This window comes from Myodes glareolus, chromosome 16, assembly GCF_982192425.1.
Source record: "Myodes glareolus chromosome 16, mMyoGla1.1, whole genome shotgun sequence".
NCBI classification, from domain to species: Eukaryota; Metazoa; Chordata; class Mammalia; order Rodentia; family Cricetidae; genus Myodes; species Myodes glareolus.
The window spans coordinates 72,907,730-72,924,719 of record NC_142041.1 but is presented as its reverse complement, the minus strand read 5'-3'; the positions used below and the strand labels follow the sequence as shown (position 1 = coordinate 72,924,719).

Here is a 16,990-nt window from a genome sequence, read left to right as displayed (position 1 = left end):
TTGCAAGGTTGCGAAAAGTTGCTTTTCTGTAAAAGCTATAACATTTCATTTGTCTCTATGGTAGTTAAAACAGAATGGAGGCCTTTCATCTCTGTCTTCATTTTGTATGTTTCCTTTAAGTGGGAGTCACAGTTCTGGTCAATTCTGCATATTGGTATGTTCAAAGTTTCAAGAGGATCTGTTTCAAAACTGGTGATAACTAATGTATCTATTCTTTGGGGTATTAAACTAAAATGACAAGAGTAAAAAGGCATCTTACTGTCACTTCTACAATGCCTTTCTTGAATTCGCCAGAAAAATTCTACTAAAAGTCTATAGTCCTTGTTTTAAGCCTTTGAGTTCTAGGAAATGAAAACTCCCTCAGACAGATGCCCTTGTGAACAAGATCTCTCTCTTACATAGGAGCAAATACTTCAGGAGAACTAGCCTTTGTCTTCATGCGACAGGGTGTCTCTAGAACTCGCTTGTGAAGCTAGAACAGAAGAAGCTATAATCAACAGCACACAGACTGATAAGGGTTACTAAATCACATAATCTTCCCTCCTACAGTTCTCCCTCAATGCAAGCCAAAAATTCCTTGTTTCCAGGATGGGCTGAGTGTTTATAGCTTCTGTCTTTCTTACATGGACATTTTGTTTGTAATAATTCATGGCTTTTCATTTATTTGCTTCATCTGTGGATAGTGACCAGTCTTGACATGTGAATAGTAGCCAATCTTGACTTTGGCTTGTTTGGTAGAAGTCAGATTAGTTTCATAGTTTTACCACTTCAGCTTTTTCCTGTATTTCTTTCCTTCTTTGTCAAGTTCAAATGCACAGTCCTTCTAGTCAGTAACTCTTTTAACAGTTGTTCTCATTTCCCCTTATTTGTCAGTTGCTGGACTCTCTGTAGACTATATAACCAGAAACTTTCTGAATGGGACATGGAAGTTTGCTTTAGCAGGTTCTCCAGTGTATTTACAAACTACTACTCTATATTGGTTGGTGATGATTAGAGTGACATCAGCTCACTCTAAATACTGTAAGTCTTTATGCATTTTCAAATTAAGGATCTTTCATGCTTTTCCTTTTCCGCTAGCTTTTTCAAAACCTTCCAGCTCTGCAAATCTGTGACATAATTTATACTTTTTACATGCCTAAGTTCTGTGCCCCTGACACTGAAACCAGTTCTCAGATACGCGAAGGTCAGTTGTAGTGGAAGAATATTATTTGAGGCAAGTTCAGATGACTAGGATGGTTACCTTGCTTTCTGCTTTCAAGACTTTCTCATTTTCTTTTTTTGAATTTCCCTCTTCTTATATCTTTCCTACCAGTCTTATACATTTCATTAACTGATTTAAGTATTTAGGTTCTAAATGTAGTGAAAGCATTACAAAGTTTTAAATAATAACATGATGTTATATGAAAAGTAGAAAATGAATATAATTTTTCTCTGTATAGACTGATTGAACAGAGAAGGAGACTGAAATCTATTATATGAGAAAAGAAAACCAGCCTAATTAAAAAAATGGAGAGAAAATTGGATTGGGTCAAACATATTTGTAGTGGATGTGGAACTCAGTTTGGGATATAATTTGAAGGCAGAATTAATAAGTAATGGAAGAGGAGAAAATGAACTCATCCTTGTCACTGTCGCAACTGTAAATATAGGTGAAAGTGTTTACAGAATAAAGAAGTATCAAAAGAGAAAGGGAAAACACTCAAGAGTACTCTGGTCATGCTGTTTCAGTTGTTTAGAGGCTAACAATTTGCTGTCAGTCAAATGAAACAATTACAAATACAGATGGGGATTTAGAGATCCTTAATCTTCAGAGAATGCTTACAGCTCGCATGCTCTGTGAGTTCAATTTAGAAAAGTAATAGAAAAGTCATAACCTACTGGGATACTTAAAGTAGGTGGTATGCCTAACAAAAGAAACTGAAAGTGAAGACTTGGTAAACAAAGGGAATCTCAGAGAAGGAAGTAGTTAGTTATGCATAATCCTGCTGAGAAACAAAGGAATGGTAATTTCAAGTCTCCCTGGCAAACTCTTCAAAAGGATATTAAAAGAGATGTCAGAGGAGAGCAAGGAGGGGAAATTAGGTTTCATTTACAAATCACTGAGAAGCCATTGTCCTTCCTTCTTGTCTTTGATCAATACCATCCATTGTAATTCTAAAGCAGTGGACAGACCTCACATTTTGAGAACTTCAATCTGAAGTGAAATTTGAAGGAAACATTGTAATTGTTGAAAGCTTATAAAAAAGTTTAAATGAATGTGCCATGGTATTTAAATGAAGCTTGGTCTTAAAATCAACATAGAATTTTGATATACTACAATCTCATTAAAGTTTTTGATAATTTTACCGCCATATCAAACAAAAAGGATAATAACCAAAACAATATTACTTAAGCAACAGTAGGTTTTAAAATAAATGGGAATACAATATATCCTGGAAGAACCTGTTATTTATATATTTAGTAAATATATGTATACATAATATTACCTATAGATACAATTGAGAGTTAATCATGTATACAAAGCACTCTAACACACATATGCACACTTTTCTACTTTTATTAATCAAGTTCTTTGAGATATAATATTTAATCTCATGGTTAATGAGATATCAACATGTTTTTACTAAGTGTCTGTCTGATGTAGTTGTCAAGGAAAGTGTATCTGGAAGTGAACAGTATACTAATTTCAACACTGAGAAAAGAAAACATTTAAGAATCAAGTCTGACCTATATTCCTAAACAATAGCAATCTGTTATCAAGAGGCACTGATTTTGGAAATGATGAGGTGAAAGTATACTGATGGGTTACTATAGCATGCCATTTGTGGAGAGGATTACTGGCTTCAAAGATAGTATGCGTCATTATTGCCAGTGAGTAGATCTATTGAACTAAAGGGAGCTGGGCCAATGAGATGTCTCAGTAGGTAAGTGTGCTTTCTTTAAATACTGACACGCCGAGTCTTTTCTAGAGTCCACATGGCAGAAAGCAAGAACTGACTACAGCAAGTTTGTTATCTGATCTGGACTCATGGTTTAAAGCATGTGCACATGCATAGACATAGTAAATAGCTAAATAAAAAATAAATAACTAAAAAACTTTTAAAAAAGGTTCCACTTGTCTTGGAATACATGACTTTTATAACAAGCATATTATGTCCATTTAAACACTTAATTGAACAAATGGATATTTTCTTTCATGATAAAGAATGTGGGGAAGAAAGTCTTTCATTTGGGACTTTATGTATACCTAGAATTATATATAGAACTTATATTTTATATTCATTTTCACCTTCATAATTTAAATTAGTAAAAAATATATTGAGCACTTGTTATGTGCAAAGCACTATGCTGAGGTTCCTTTGAATATATTCATAAAAAATAAAGTAGCCCCAAATGATTTACTCTTTGTTTTAGAATGGATGGTCTGGTCAAATTCTATTTCTGTCACACAACAGATGTGGACACCAAACATTGCATTCCTACCAGCTCGTGACCCCCATCTTCATCGAAGTCCTCCTCTACCCCATCAGTCATTTCTCCTCCATCCGCTTCTTGCCCTCCTTCAGCAGGCTCCTCTGTGGAGTGGTCTGCATTCTCTGACACACACTCGTCTTGGATCAGCTCTATACTCTCTTCCAATTGCTTCTTCTGAGCTTCTAGAGGGAGAAAGCAGATGACTGCTACCTTGGGTTGCTAATGAGTCATTTGGAAAAACCATGAAAAGACAGGGAACTCTTAAAAAGAATAAGCTGTTTAAAGCATGTACAATATGGCGGATATTTTCAGGGAATTTATTCAATAATTGAATTAAGTGCTTACATTTGTATATATTCATAAGTAAGCAATTTATTTAAAAATTAAATTGGCAAAAATTAGGGTCTTAAGATGGTAAGAATATATAAATGAATATTTACATTAGTATACTGATCTTCCTAAATATTTCATTTTATATGAGACTCTAAGAAGGATAGTATCTCTGGGTGAAAAATACTGATGACAAACTGCCTAGAACCACAGTGAGGATTCATTATTTAGTAGGAGTGCTTTGCAAGGAAGAAATGATTGACCTGTCATGTGCCTATTTTCTCTTATCTCCACATGATAAGTGTTTCCTAAACTTTTAAGGTTTGATGCAGGAAATAAAAGAGCTAACACAGTAGTTTGCAAATAATAAGTGCTCAACAAGAGAGGCTACACTAGATACTAACAGAATTCCCTCTGATTACCAAGATTGATGCATTCTGTTTGCAGAAGCTCATACATAGAAGTAATTATTTCTCTCCTGGTTGTTTTCATCTCCTATGAATATTTCAAGCAGCACTGGACAGATAGGAAAACATCCTGTTCCTCTCTCTGCAGCATTCCCCTGTGTGTTTACAACTCTCTTAAGACCTATGATATTTTCATTAATTGTGCTTACTGTTATTTTGATTATTTTTGCATTGTTTGATTAAAGTTTTAAATAGGCTTCATTTTTATCTTACTCATTTTTCATGACAATAAAAACAACTTAGAAAGTAAAAGTCTGGGACATTCATTTCATATTATTTTTTCATAATGTGTGATAAGAGGAAACTAGCCATTGAACTCTAGACTTTGTCTCAACACAATAATCTTCGAAAAAATGTGTTACATAATTATTAGAAGTAACCTATTCTACACATTGTTGAATATCATCACAGTAATGATTTCTATAAATAATATGTGTCTATGCATTCTTCCTTTTCAGCCATCCAAATAATAGATGTCGTTGAAAAAAAAAAGACAAAAGATACAGGATGTGTCATGTTCTTTACCAGATGAGAGGGCTCTAATTGTACTCAAGTTTCTTAGAAGTGACTTAGAATCATGGGTCATTCTAAGCTTTCCCACATGCTTACATCATAAAAATCCATGAACTTTGCTCTGAAGATTAACAATATGTTAATAATATTAACAATATGTATGTGGAAAATATTTTATAAACTGACAAAGATGGCATACGTATATACAATTGCATTAAAGGGGGCCATGCATTCATGCCCATATATGTGTGCATATATATGTATATATACATGCATACATATATATACATACACACACTCACACACATATATATATATACCTCAATACTAACAAAAGTATTAGTTTGTATCAAGGAATGGTGACTAAAAGTCTTGTGCACATCAGATCATGCTTCATAATAATTATAATTAGAGTGAATGATTAAAGCAGGGATATTAAAAATGACCTCTTTTATTTTTCTTGGTATATTCACAGAACCTATTTCTGTCAATTAATTAGCTTCAAAGACCATGTAACCAGTGTGTGTAGATGAGCTTCATGTCCATGTGCACATAGGATGTACTGATGAAAGCTGCAGCAGTGTGGACTTTTCCTTCTCTCCTATGCCATGTGATTTTTACTGGTGAAAGTACTCTGAGGATCAGAAAGTAGTTCTTATATATCTAGCCAAAAGACTTTGATTTGCTTTTTCTAAATCTAAGTAACTGCTATTCAAATTAAATTAGATCTGCTGTTCAGTTATTTAACCGGTGACAACTTAGTGTTTGAACTCCCTGGGAAATATGACTTCTGTCCTCTCAAGGTCATTGCCAGGCTCTTAGAGAAATACAGATGTTCACTGCAAACTGAGGTTTATTTTCAGGCAATCTTTTTATGCTCTATTATTTTATATGTATGGTAGGTACTACTACTCTACTGTAGTAAGTAACTACTACTTACTGATGCTGTAAGTTATTAGAATTTAAGACACAGAGTTCATACTACTGCTAGTTACTATTCCTATGAACTTTAGTTTTCTTCTCTGAACGGTAAATGAAAATATAACATTGCATTTCCAAAGTCATTGTTTTCTTGAATGAGGTGTTAATGTGTCTTGTGATTGCAGAGGCTACACAAATACATCAGCATAAAGCTCAAAACAGTTCTACAGTGGAATCTTCATTGATTATTTGGTTAGTTTACAGAAAGCTTTCTTGTCAAAAACATCTACTTCTGATTTTTTAAGAACCTATTGAAGATAGTTCACATTGACTTTTACATGGTCTTCTTATTTCGGTCTAAATAAACAAAATATTAAGTTACACTCTGGCTTTTGTACACACAATAGGCCTGTAATTCCTCTGAAAGTATATTTCAAAGATAACCGAAAATTACTATAGTTCAGAGCTTGAAAGAAAAACCTGTAAGTTATGTTCATCCATTCATTCATTAACCTGGAAGCGTAAATGTTCAGGAGAAAGTATCTGGGTTGAAAACATAAGCCCCTTAAATATAATGGTAACCGATTCATGGGATTCAAAAGTTTAACAGAAATTAGGCAGGCCTGGATTTTTGTAAATTGTGGTAAGAAGGAACCTTTGTTATAGGCTCAGTGGAAAGTATCACATACCAAGTATCACATGCCAAGAATAGAATCCATGAATAAATCAGACATGAAAGCATACTTGTTCACTAAGCTGCTGCTATGCGGTTTATAGTCAATTTTCATGTAAGAATATCTTGCTGAAATGTGAAGCAAAAGAACCAGTTCTATTTTCTGTGGATAATTTTCCAATTTATTTCTTTTGTAAAGGAATAATATTGTTTGGTTTAATATCAATTTTGTAGCATTTATTTTATCTGCATAATTCTCTTTGAGAACATGAGTAAAATCGCATTTGTTTGTGTTTGAGGGTATGAATGCACATGTGAGCACTTTTAAATATTAGTAGATTCTTCCTGCAGAAATATTTGCGTCCATCTTTTCTTTTTCTTTGGGGGGGGGGGTGCTGTTGTCTAGGTCACAGCCTTACTTGGAAACATTTGTTGAAAGTATTCATTAGTTGTGGGGAATCTAGTAATAAAATCTTCTGTCTACATTTCAAATCCTTCCTATATGAACAAAATGGCAGCTGAATTTGGTACTATGAAAGCAAAAGGGAAGTTCTGAGGATTCAAAATAAACATTCTTGCCACACTCAGTACCAATATTGGGCCTGAGATATTCTTAGAGGACAATTGTTAATATATATATTAACAATTCTTCAAAAGAAAAATAAATGTGTAGCATTCATGGAAAAGTGCTAGTTTTATGTTTTGGCATGTCTTGGAGCCTTTCTGTTGGTTTATTTATGTTAAAGTGATGAATTCTTTTCTGAACAGAGAAATGAGTTAGTCTTAAGATTTTTTTTAAGAATTGCAGATCAGGGCTAAAAAAGCTAGCAGTTAATGCCAAATATAAAATCCAGGAATTTTCTAAAGTATAAAACTAACACAGAAGGAAAATATTTATAATGATTACGCATTAGTGAGGTAGTGAGTTCTTCTGAAGTGCTGGGCTTAGAGTAGTCATGAGCACTAGCCTTGCGACACACTTCAACAAAGTATTGCTATTCATTTTATACATTGGGAAACTGTTGTATAAATGAAGCAAGTGAGAGTAGGAATCCACAGGTAGACTTCAGAGTTAACAGGCTCAGATGTCTCCTAACGCATCTCCGGGATACAGAGGCACTTACTTGACATTCAGGAAAGGGTACTTTGCATTTCTTCAAAGAGAAGATAATCTCCAAGTTCAAGAACTAAGAAATCCATTCAGTTATAGAACACACTTTAGCTAAACAATGACTATCAAAGGAAAAGAAATACAAATGTTTGGTAATTCTGATTAAGGGGAAATATTTATGGCTCCAAATGAGATAAAAAGAAGTCATTTGATATAAAATTTCCGTTCTGATATGAGAAGTTGTTTCGATTTGTTTCCCCCACCCCAGCATATATTGCTTCACCTTTAAAGCAGCATGTGTTTCAAGAAACGAGTTACAGCTGTTGGGATTTGTTATCAAAGTCTCTTTACTAAACTGTGTTTTCTTCACAGCTATTATCAATATGACTGAAAATTGGATGAGGTGGCAATTAAGCTTTCTGACATGCTGGTTTAATTACCAGCTAAACTGTACTTAGCAGAGAACAGAAATGATTAATGATACAAAAACATTTCGCTTATTTATTACAACCAAGATAGTGTTTTGCAATCAATATTTTCCAAAGTTTTATGAAACTTATTTTAAAAAGATTCTATTTAAAACATTTATATGGGCCGTGGTCTCAGGGAAACAGGAGTTACGGGATTGAATATAACTAGCAAAAGAGAGCTTGGGAAACACTAAGTATCTGAGTAATAGGAGATAGTGCTGATATTTTTTAATGGATTTTGCAAGATTCACAGCATAGTGATGCGGCACAGACAGAAGACAGAAGAAAATGCGATCCTAACTGGAGTAATAACCAAACAGTAGTCACTAAGGTAGAGTCCATGTTTCCATGCACTTAACTAAACTTTGGGTAGACTTCTTGCTGTCCCCAGGTTCATACTCTCTCCTAGAATCTTCACTTTGGAAAACGTTTGATTATTTCTCGCTTCTTTGCTCATTGGATATGTATATCACTTCCACCGATGAATATTCTCCATATCTAGGACCCATCCCCTGACAAGTCATCATATGGGTAGACAGACCCAGTCTTTCAGTCTGCTTGGAGAGAAAAGCATAACTTTGCTAAAGACAATTATCAATCACAATTTACCTAACAACATTGGGAAATGTCAACAATCAGCAATCACAGCATAGCTCAAGCAGTTTTCCTAACATTTGAAAATCTTCTGTCCTGATCTTTAATCAGAGAGGAGTTCTATGTCCAACTCTGATGCAATAATAGTCTGGAAGAGAGTCTCACTAACTGTTTTTGCCTTGTGTGCAGTGCAGGTATAATTTTCTGTATATCTGAGGGTAAAGTGGAAGATTTTTGCCAGTAAGAACTTCAAAAGTGTCCATTTAATTTGCTTTGATCAAGGTTGACTTCTTTACTAACCTTCAGTTTTTGTAGTTCCATATTAAGAGTTTCTGACTGTCCAGCTTTCCTATCTCTTTGAAGACTTATACTCTCCCAGCTGATTCTTCCCAACATGGACCTTTATGCTTCTACATATACTCCAGTTAGTCCTCCATGAATTATCTGTTGACATAATCCTCACTGCCTTATAGACTCATTTTTTTGGTCAAACAGTTTCTACTTACTTTGCATCTGCCTAGAAAAAAAATGAAGCTGAAATAGATCAATTTTCAGTGTTTACATTGTTTTAAGCTTATAGATATATTGAACAACTAAATGGTGAGTATACATTAAATGCTATTTTCCTGAACTTTCTTTTCAAAATATTTATTTATTTACATATTGTATGTATGTCTGTGTACGTGTATTCAGCACTCTTAACTGATGAATCATGTCTCCAGTTCACTGAACTATTTTTTTAATTTCCTTATAATTAAAAATGCCTTATGTATCAAGTAAATTAGTTTGAAGAGACTACTCTATGTATTTATGGAAATTCATCCCTTCCCTACAGAGATGTGTAAATTATCTCAAGCATTAGTTATTTTTTTCAACATCTTTGACTGAACTATATGCCTTTGTCCCTAATTTGGCTCATGTTTCTGATCTAGCTTATGTCTCTGCCAGTTCTTAGCCAGTTTCTCTCTTAGTATTCTCTTTAACTGCCATCTCAATAATCCCTTTTGCAAAAGTCATCTTCAGGGGTCTGTTTTGGGAATAATATTTCCATTATCTGCATTTTCTTTGTTTGGTAGTGCATTTCCACAAGATTCCATGGAGTAGAGACACATGTGAAGACAGACACAAGCTGAGGCTTCCTTTGCAACACACTAAAACTCAACTCAAATTAAATAAGAATTACTTAAAAAGTAAAATATCTAGCCAATAATATCTCTAGAGGACATTTTTACTTTAGCTGATCTATATTTCATTTGCTTTGTTCCTGAGAACACTTTGCTCTGCTTGCTAGGTAGAGTATTAACAATTTCTTTTGTATAAATTTCAGAATGCTTAAATATTTCATTAAAATGTTCATATATCTAATTTCAAAGCATATTTTAGCATTAACCTGGAGATAAATCTTTTGTATATCTGGAAATGCCATTTATTCATCTGCCCACCAGCTTTTAGGGTGCTTGATGATAGCTCTTATGCTCTGGCTTTCAATTTCTGTTTCTTTATATGAAAACCTTTCCCTCTTTCTTTTCATCTGTTTTTGCTTCCAGCTCTAGTATAGTCTTTTACTCCCCTGGTTCTAGAATAACACAATGGCATGGTTTAATTTGCATCTATAATTTCATGCTTTTCTTTAGGTACTTGGTAGAGTCTCAAACCGGTTAACTATGTCCTTCAGGTTTTATTTCCTTTTTAAAAAACTTAAAATGGTTTTTAAATGGTCTTTCTTAGTTTTTTGGACAACCAGGTTGTCCAAATTATTCTATAATTTTATGTCCTTTTCCTCTTCATGAACAACTCTGTTATAACTTTTCATTTGAGTTTCTTCATCTTCATCCTCCAATCACTCTGAGTTATTCATTTGTGCTACTATATGCTAATTCCTATAAACTCTTATGTACCCTTTGAACATTGACTTTTAGAATTTTGTTATTTCATCAATACAGTTTTTCTTCTCTCCAAAGAGATGAGTCAGTTTTTGCTGTTGTTGTTCTTGTGTTTTAAAGTTTTGCTCCTCTCTTCAATCTGATTTCTCTGGATCCTTTGTTTGGTTTTTTTTGTTGTTGTTTGTTTGTTTTGTTTGGTTGTGTGTGTGTGTGTGTGTGTGTGTGTGTGTGTGTGTGTGAGTGTGCGCTTTTAGTATTTTCTTCTCCCTAGCAATTGATGATTGGTTTTTCCTATCATTTGAGAAGCATTTAAGTACACAGCACTGCCATGCAAGTCCTTCTTTCCTTCCTTCCTTCCTTCCTTCCTTCCTTCCTTCCTTCCTTCCTTCCTTCCATTTTCTTTTCTTTCTTTTTCTTTCTTTCTTCCTTTCTTTCTTTCTTTCTTTCTTTCTTTCTATCTTTTTCTTCATTTTTTCTGTAGGGTGGTCTGCTTGATCACTTCCTTGGGGATGCCATGTCACCATTTGGAGTGTTTTTTCTTAGGTTGCTCTGGTTCTCAAATGATGATTTGCTTCGTATCCCATGATGAGGGGAGAGAACCTTGAAATCTTTAGAACAAATGTGTAATCTTTTTTCTTGCTCAGGCTTGCTCATTGTCTGTTCATCCTTATGCATACTGTTATAGCTTTTCTATGAAAATCTTCAGTCCTCCATCAAATTATAACACACACATTGGTGTTTGTTTTTTCCTTCGCAGATCATTGCTCATTTAATACATTTAACTTAAAGTCATGTAGAAATTTTGATTTTAAAATTTAACTTGGATTTTAGGAGATATTGAGTTAGATAAAGAAATGCCTTCACCAATCTGATTTGTGAATCTTTATTCTATGTTCATTATCTCAATGGAACTTCATTTCAAAGACTTATCATTACTGTCAAGCAGTATATGGAGGAAGCCTAGTTAAAACCAGTACCTGATTGGAAGCATCATCAGCTGAATTCAAAGGGCCAGTGACAGCAGAAGTTTTCAGAATTGGATCATCGGTCACAATTGAGACTGGAGAAAGACTTACCTAGAATACTCTTTCTTTTGAGTTCTACAGTCTAAGTTTGACAAACTATAGATGACCAGAGAAGAGAGATATTATTGGCTGAGGTACAAAATAAATGGAGAAGACAAACAGCTCCATGACTTGTTTCTATTAATTTAGGTAGAGACTTCTGAGATGATTCAACTAAAATTTAAATTCAATTTAGATGAATTCATAGATAAGCCATGTTAAGTCCATGTTTAAATGCTTTGGAAAAGCAGAGATATTAGAAATCCTAAATATTAAATAGAGTGTTATGTACACATAGTTTTAGATGTCAGAAGGAGAATGGTAAAATCAGGTGACAGCCAAACGCATCTTAATTCCTTTAAGGAAAGCCTACCGAAGGGTTAGTACATAAAAATTTCATCAGCAGTTAAACAGATAAAATAAATGCATGAGATGGATGGAAATATTATCTTAAAAATTTTTTCCATGTGTAGAGTGAATATCAGGCTTGAAAAATTCCATTTTTCCTTAGAAGGCCTATAATTTGATATTAATTTATAACATAATCACTTTTGGGGCATTAACTTTTACAATTTCATGCTGTTTAAAAATATATGGACAGGATACATTCATCTACTGTGACTTAAATTTGCAACCTTTCTGATAGTTCTGTTTAACTCTCAGTTTAACATTGTAACCACCAAAACAAGGCTGCTGCTTATGTACAAAGTATGCTTTTGAGAGTAAATCTAAACCAAACAATATCTATATTGCATTGGTCTGTGATAGAAATTTTGCTTTTTAATGTAGTTTCCTGTGGAGTAATTCTGCCCATTGTGTGATGAACTATGCACCTTTCCTTTTTGTGGATTACCCTTACTGGTTATATAATATCACAGGTAAGCTAGCCATAAAAATTGTGTGTGTGTGTGTGTGTGTTAGGGTAATTTGCATTTGTCTCCTTCTAAACAATCATTTATGAATGAGATCCAGTTATAATCTAAATTGATATAATTATGTTTTCATTAATTTGGATGCTCACTACATCCTTAAAAGTTGTTTTATTCACTGGAAAAACAATACATGCATGGTGAAATAACAGTAACTATAGTTTTAAGTACTTGGGTATGCACTGGAGGTCATTTCTCATACCTACAGTTTAAAAGGTCTCAAGTTTTGCTACATTCCTGGTAATTGTTAATGATATTATAATGTGTAAAGTAAGGAAAAAGAAAAATAAGACCTGTACTTAGAAAGATTACAATGTAAATGAAGAGGCACATGGATACTTATTTAAAACATTTTATGGTGTACATAGTTCATAATAATATGAATATGTTTTGTAGTGATTTTGTCTGATAGCTTTAGAAGTCCTGTGAAGTGAGTGAGGAAGCACATCCTGTGAAGCTCAGTTAGAACCTACCATGTTTCTTGCCCAGAGCACACTCTGTATTCTATTGCATTTTCCTCCCAGTCATCTCCTTTTCCCCACTACATTTACACTGAAAACAGTCCCTATTAAACGGCTAATACCATATAAGGAATGAGATGTAGAAAGAGCAATAATGAAGAATAAGAGCTTGCTAGCAAATAATTAGCTTTCAACTAATTAAGCATTAAAGTGACTGTCCCTGGATTTAATAAGGAGGCTTTGAGTGCCTTTTAATGAATTTTAATGCATTTAACTCCTTTCTCTATAACACAGTGTTGATTCTTAAAAACTTTTTCCATATAACTCTGACTTCTTTCCACAGAGAAAATACAGGAAATGTAGAATCTCCATAAATATAGATGCTATTTAGAAGACAATTACAAGGAGAGTGAAATTTCAAATTAAATACCTTCATTTTCCTCAAAGCATGTAAATGGAAGAGAAATGCTAACAACAAGGACAAGACTTGTCATTTTGGAAGTAATGGTCTTATGACTGGAAAAAGTTTAAAGATTAGCAAAGGCAAGATGACAGTTTTAAAAAAGGAAAATCAGAGCTTGAATTAGAGTGTTACGTTTATAAATGATCTTCCAGCAAGATCTGTGGCAGGTATTATTCATTGCAGGAATCCGGAAAGTATAATATGCTGAAATAAGGATCACACTTTTCTCTTTGAGGTGATTTATATTTAAATGAGTTCTCTATAATCCTTTAAACTGAAGTGCAAATTGGTTATCAAAGTCTTTAGCTGTAAGGGTTGTTTTACATAATAATGAATTCTGCAGAAGTTCCTCAAAGGAAAATATTGACTTAGGCAACATCACAGGGTTGTTCAGTTACAGCAATGTTTTAGATTGTGATCATAGACACTGCATCAAAACTTTCTAAAACTCTGAATTTCTTTACTAAAAGTGTAGGCCATGTAGAGTTTCTCAGTATAAAATATATGCTATTTAAAATTTAAGAAAAAGTTGTTCCATTTAAATCTATGATGTCTCTTTCATATTAACATGCTGGGGAGATTTACTGACTCTTTTTTAATGAGATGTTTTAAAATGTGGGTTGAATAACTTCATTTTGAAGTGCTTAAGATTAGAAATGTTCCATAGCTCAACAAGGAGATGGGTACTAGTTCTGGTCAGGGGGCAACAGGCAGGCAGGCGCTGGCTTGCTTCAGTTTAAGAACCATGAATGGGTTCCAGAGAGGAGTCCTTTGTTGCAAGCAGGAGCCTCAGCCACAACTCTAGTTACCAGCAGTACTCAATAGTTAAGAGTAACCTAGCAGCCTCACTCCAGAAAAGCCAGAAATGTAGCTGTGAAGGAAAGCTTAGTCCTGATCTTAAGACCAAGGTAGTTCACAAACCACTGTTGTGGCTACAGAAATAAATTTAAGCCCCTGAACCTTTGCTTATATTGACAGAAGTTTGGATTTAAGAACCTCAGTACCACATGCATACAAGTAGAGTTATTAACACAATCCTTGGAGTAAGGACTAGGATTAAAAGAGACACACATCATATATACCTAATGGGTCTCCTTCGAATCCCCATGCTAGCTCTATAGCAGCAGCCTGTGAGTTACCTTTAGCATAGTGACCTTGACAAATGCAAGGCTCCGAATGTAGACCTGCTCTGAATTCATCCCAATTCCTATTTTATGTGGTCTTGGAACATTATACAAGAAAAAGTATAATAACTATAAAGACTGTGGCTGGGAACCATCTATAATCCAGAAAGAGCCACTGAAGAGATAGACCTGCTGCATGCTTCCGGGTGTCTGAATTTGGGTAAGACATTCCACAGGGTGAAAAGTAAGACAGGGTTTGATCTCTGCAATAACAGTCTACAGATTTTTTTTGTATTATACTGCGGTTAATTTAATGAAATGTGAATATGGAGTTATCTTGATAACACTATCCATTACTTGCCTTTATTTTCTTACAATTAATACTGAGAAAGAAAGTGTCAATTGTGATTCAACTACGATTGATTGCTCTACCAAAATACTATCCTTTTAAAACCTTAATCTTAGAAGTTTTGTTCGTGTTTTCCCAAGAAAACCCACTCCATCAGTGTAGTTATTGGCTTAAAAGAGTTGTTTGTGACTTTGTAACTTAGTGACTCAGTGGTGTCTGTTTGGCCTGCGTTCTACAGTTGATGGTGTTGGATTAATTCCAACCTGTCTGTCTGTGGTCACAGATTCATTTTCACTTACCTGTCTCTGCTTTCTGCTGCTTCTCAATCTTCTCCAAGCGCCCTAGTAAGGAGTCAATTTTAGTTTTGATCTGGGTTAATTCTTTCTTGATTGTCTGTAACTCATCTGATTTCACTGGAAGAGGAAAAGTGGAAAGAATACAAGACATCAAATGGACCACTTGGAACACAATTTACGACACAGTACTTCTCCAGAGTGTTTTATAAGAATCCCAGTGAATCATCAATTTCCTGTTACAGCTAGTTATCCTGAAATATTGTGTGTTTTTGCTAATTAGAAATGAGGACACTTACTGACATTAGAATCTGATAATCTTCTATCTAAAGGTCACATAAAAGACTCAAAGAATCTTAAAACATTTTCAAAAGAATAATGTCAGGTCTTGATATTTTTTATTCAGGAAAATAAGTGAATAAACCTTCAATGTAAAACTGATGTGGCTTAAGGAATAGTGATACCTGTGTTTATACTACTTTGAATCCCGTGTTGATATATATAGATAGATAGATATAGATATTGATTTTGAGGCAGAGTTTCAATAAGTAGTTCATGATAGACAAAATACTCCTGCATAGCCCACCACTCATGGAGAGCCATCAGTGATAATTTCAAACCAGTTGTTTGAGCATTGATAGAAACAAAAATCTAGCATTTGTTCTTGAGATAATAAACTATTGCCCTAGTTCTTCCTAAAAGTAAAGTGACAGCATGTACATAGCAATCCTTATGCCATGGGACAGATGGAAAGAAAGCACACTGGTAGTCCTCCTAATTATTTTTACATTAATTTAATTTATGATTTATTTATTTATACACGTTGAAAGAACTTATCACCCTGTTGCTCAAGCTACTCTTGAACTCGCCATCCTCCTGCCTTGTGAGATCAGGAATTGCATACATAAGATACCATTTATCATCTCACCGGTATATGTGTAGAAATTTGTTCAAGTTCTAACTTTTGGATATTCAGTCTGGTTTCTGAAGAGAAGATAGGGGCTGATATGAACAACAACTTTTCATTTTGTTAAGTAGTGTTGCTACAATCCACAAATATTTGTTGGATATTAAGCTCAGTGTTTCAGTGCTTGCCTAGCAAGCTAATGACCCCAGGTTTGATTCCCAGAAATGGAGAAGAATAAGTTAAAATCAGGTGTGGAAGACAACATATATTTTATTATTTCCTTGCCAATAAAATTGATCATTTATTTTTAAGAGGCTTAACTAAAGGAAAATATCATACTTAAATAATAATTATTTTTATAAGGGGAAATGTTCAGGAAATGCCATGTACTGGGCATGACAGAGATTGTATCTTCATTGAGCCCATATAAGCCTGGGCCTGTTAACAATCAGTCAGGGACTAAGATGGATCCTACTCCTGCCTGTTGAGTTATAGGCGATTAGAAGTGGTGGACATTGTCGTCAGTTCTGTACCCACTTGTAAATTTCACACAATAAATCTATAGTTACACAAACCACCCTGGTTAAGTGGAATGGCCTACTAAACAAAACCAACCAGCATGAATGTGGAAAGAGATGAAGCAAAGGTAGGAGGTTAATGGGGTGGGAGGAAAAGCAGAGGATATGCATGTGGGAAAAAGACTGAGGGAAGGGAGGAGGCTAATGGGAGTGTGAGGAAGTGAAGAGAGGATGGGGAATGAGAGTAATCACAAGGCACAAAATTGTTAAAGAACAATTGTCATAATAAAGGTTAAGGATACATAATATGATAACTTCTTTGAGAAATTTAATGCACTGTCTTTATTTTTCTTATCTGAAAACCACAAGTAGTTTTGCTATGGGAGAGATCATAAAGTCAAACAGACTCATGAGTATCTGAGCATCATTAGGTAGGCTTTGTGCAC

The 16,990-nt window shown here is 34.3% G+C and overlaps 1 protein-coding gene across 7 annotated transcripts in view; it reads right to left on the bottom strand.

Moving 5' to 3' along the window:
* Ralyl (RALY RNA binding protein like) overlaps window positions 1-16,990 on the bottom strand; it is a 758,034-nt gene that overhangs the window by 52,320 nt on the left and 688,724 nt on the right. For 5 of the 7 annotated variants that reach the window (XM_048420263.3, XM_048420267.3, XM_085677392.2 and 2 more), the window contains 2 exons: window positions 15,126-15,239; window positions 3,484-3,656 (listed from right to left, as the gene is read on the bottom strand). In XM_048420263.3, coding sequence (XP_048276220.1) covers window positions 3,484-3,656; window positions 15,126-15,239 — 287 coding nt within the window. Of the gene's footprint in view, window positions 1-3,483; window positions 3,657-8,309; window positions 8,514-15,125; window positions 15,240-16,990 lie in introns of those variants that run through there. The other 2 variants (XM_085677394.2, XM_048420264.3) reach the window with 2 other exon arrangements.